General features: G+C 40.8%; 1 protein-coding gene across 1 annotated transcript; it reads right to left on the bottom strand.

The window, feature by feature from the left end:
- Window positions 1-2,394: 2,394 nt before the first annotated feature.
- Window positions 2,395-3,096, bottom strand: LOC138875550 (uncharacterized). The gene has a single exon (XM_070154387.1). It carries the CDS (start codon window positions 3,094-3,096, stop codon window positions 2,395-2,397), a length of 702 nt encoding a protein of 233 aa, XP_070010488.1.
- Window positions 3,097-3,384: the final 288 nt, after the last annotated feature.

Genomic DNA, 3,384 nt, shown 5'->3' with positions numbered 1-3,384 from the left:
GGGTCCCTCAGATGTTTCTCCAGGTCCCTGTGGAAGGCCAGCTACTAGGTCGCGAATCAGCCGCATTTCCTCAGTAAGCACAACAAATGGTCCTCCTGCAGAAGATGATGGCTGGCAACTCTAATCAATCTGAGAAGAAGACACCATCTTTCTCTTTTTGCTCTTCACAGCGCCGCCCTCTCCTCTTTTCTTCAACGGATTTAGAGGCTTTCCAGCTCTATCCAATTTTCTCCCGGAGCTTCTTCCACCCCAGCAAGTTGGAACAGCTCAGTGATAAGCGATGGGAATATTAATGATGTACTATTCTGGATCCGATACTCCCTCAGTTCATTGATGAAGATTTCACCAACATTTAGCTGAATACCATCAAGGATGCAGGCTATCATTTGAGCTCTTGTAACCGGTACATTTCATATGTTCGACACAAGGGAGATACAATTACATATGATGGCCAGCCATATCTTTGCTTCGGCTGTGAACTCTTTGGTTATGATCCCTCTCTTCTAAGCTGCCCATGGAACATCCACACCCGGGGATAATTTAGATACCAACCACTCCCCTGAGGCTCAATCTTTTGCATGGAATGGGGCCATGTCGTGGTCTGGCAGGTGATACACTTGATTCACAGCTTTAGCTCCAAAGTGCACTATTTTGACACGAATTCTCATCTTTGGCTTCCTGAGCCTGATAGCTGGGAGATTGGCATAAAATTCCATCACCCATTGCTCATTGGCTCGGCAAGGTTGAGGGGCAAAACAATCCCATCCCATGTTTACTAGCCTTTGATGGAACTCGGGAAGGCGTTCTGGGACGTTGTCCAGCAGTATACCACTCTCTGGGAGCAACTTTTTCGAGATCAGTTCAGCAAAGTACCATTCTTGCATTCCAATGACAAGAACCAGTATTGGTCATAGTTCTGCTCAGCTTCCAAGGGGTTGTCACTTGTGGAATCGTCTGAGTTAGCGCTCATTTTCAGTTATAGTACCTGCCAACAAATGATAGGAGTGAAAACATGGTATGGCTATGAAGAATATTTCAAAATGAATCAAATATGCCAAAGGAATGATCAGATAGTTGAAACTCAGCATTAGAAAAAATTTCAGGATTTTGAGATTTTGAAGTGCCTGCTCTCTGATGTCGGAAATGCCAAAAAATATTCGCAATTGCGAAGTTATCAGCAGCCGCAATTTCGGAAAGTTTTCGCAAATGCGAAGAATACAGAACACTGATAGAGTCGCAATTGCGACAAAATTTTCGCAATTGCAAAATTGGCTGGACTTGGGATTTTTTGCAATTGCGACCACCTCTTCGCAAATGCGAAGAGGCCATCGCAATTGCGATATAGTCTTCCCTAGCCTCTCTTTTCTCAGAGAACAGTTCTAATCCCTATATTTTTTGAATACAAGCCATTCCTAATTAATCCAATCATCTTTTAAAATAAAATCATGCACTAGACTTCATAGAAAACCATGAATCAACAAAAATATCAATGATTCGGCCAAGAATCTCATTCGGGCCTTTCATCGATCACATACTAACCACAAAAATTCACTTCTATTTTACAAAACCCTAGGTACTCAGACTTCCCAATATTTTTCAATTAAAGAACAAGACTCACACTCTCAACCAACCTCACCCAGAAATCAACATAAGTTTTGAACAAATTTTGAACAATTTTGGGCAAAGAATGTTACCCATTTAAAAAGCTAGGGTTTCAGAGAAAACTTAGAGGAGGAGGAGGAGAAGAAGAAGAAGAAGAAGAAGAAGTGATTAAGCTTTCATACCAGGACTCTTGCAATTAGGAGTGAGAGACAGTGGAGTTTTACAGTAGGGATAGTGAGGGAGACAGAGGTTTGAGAGCCCTAGATATTTTCTTCACTTTGTTCAAAATGGGTGAACCAACCTATTTTACCCCTCTGATGTCGCAATTGTGACACAATTTTCGCAATTACGAAGATTAATGAATGCTATAGTGTTCGCAATTGCGATAAAAATTGGGATTTGCAATGGGCTAGGTTTGCAAATGCGAACATAAATTCGTAAATGCGAAGACTGTGCCCTTGCAATTTTTTAGCTTCTGGCTTTTGTGATCTCCGTTGCCCCAACCTACTCAAATCAACTCCAAAAATTATGAAACTTGGCATATTGGTTAGAAATAATACAATAAGCTATTTTAAAAAGGAAAATTTCAAAAATGATAAAAAATTTAGAAAATGATGGGTTGCCTCCCACCAAGCGCCGCATTTAATGTCGTGGCACGATGCAAGTCACTTTACCACTTTTTCCGCCACTTGGATGATATAAATTGGGCACCCAACTTGGAATCAAGCTTTTGACCACGAGCGATGGGGATGGTAAGTAGATGATCAAGCCAAGACTTAATTTCTTCATTTTTTACTTCTTGGCTTTCATGTGAGGAATGTCATTTTGCTTTCTTGTTCCCTCAAATTGTAAGATGTATGGTTTTTGCCTTTCTTCCTCGCAATCCCTCATTAACTCGTGTAGTTCAATTCCCATATCACCACACAATTCCAATGTTGAAAAATGCTTGTAATATGATATCAAACCTCCAAATTGCAATTCTTCCCGGATTTTGACATCCTCTTTTTCCCCCGGACTAGAGTCGATCTCAACCAAATTTTCATTTACACTGGTTGACTCTGATTCCATATTTTTCTTGGCATCACTAGCACTCATGGAGTCGTTTGGCGGATGTTCAATTCTTGATTCCTCAAAGTAGAGCTCACTTTCTTCCTCGAAATCGGACTCTTCCTGACTTCCTTCCACACTCTCAAGCTGGTGGGCAAAGTGAGCCTCTACCAATATTTTTATTTGATTTTCCAAAGTGCGGATATGTTCATCATTGTGAGTCAAGCTTTGTTTCAATTCCTCGAGTGCAAAGTTGTGCTTTTCCTCATTTGCAAGAATGGTCTCCAACATGAGCATTATCTTCTTATTTTGAGCATTTGAGAGTTCTTCTTGGTTTTGATCAAGCGCCAAGGAAGGATTTTCGGCTTCCACATCTAAGAAAAATTCTTGGCTATCATTAACTTCTGAGGCTTTTTGTACCTCTAAAGCTTCAAGCATTTCCCCCATTTGTGAGTGTGACTTTTCAAGTGCCAAGTCATTTTGGAGACTATTTTCCAAAAGCTCCTCCAAGGCATTTTGTTCTTTGTTTCCTCCTTCAATTAGGCATTCTAACATGAGCGTGAACTCTCCATTTTGACCATGATCAACTTCTTCCACTTCCATATCCCTATCATTTTCATCACAAAAAGTAGAATCATCATAGCGGGGGCTTGGGGATGGGAAGGACAAATAATCACAATCACCCCAATGACCATTTTGACGACTACACTTATCACAAATATTCCACTCATGGGT

Source organism: Nicotiana sylvestris, chromosome 8 (genome assembly GCF_000393655.2).
Source record: "Nicotiana sylvestris chromosome 8, ASM39365v2, whole genome shotgun sequence".
Lineage (NCBI taxonomy): Eukaryota > Viridiplantae > Streptophyta > Magnoliopsida > Solanales > Solanaceae > Nicotiana > Nicotiana sylvestris.
Note: the sequence above shows the minus strand (reverse complement) of the source record. Positions and strands in the feature narration are given on the sequence as shown.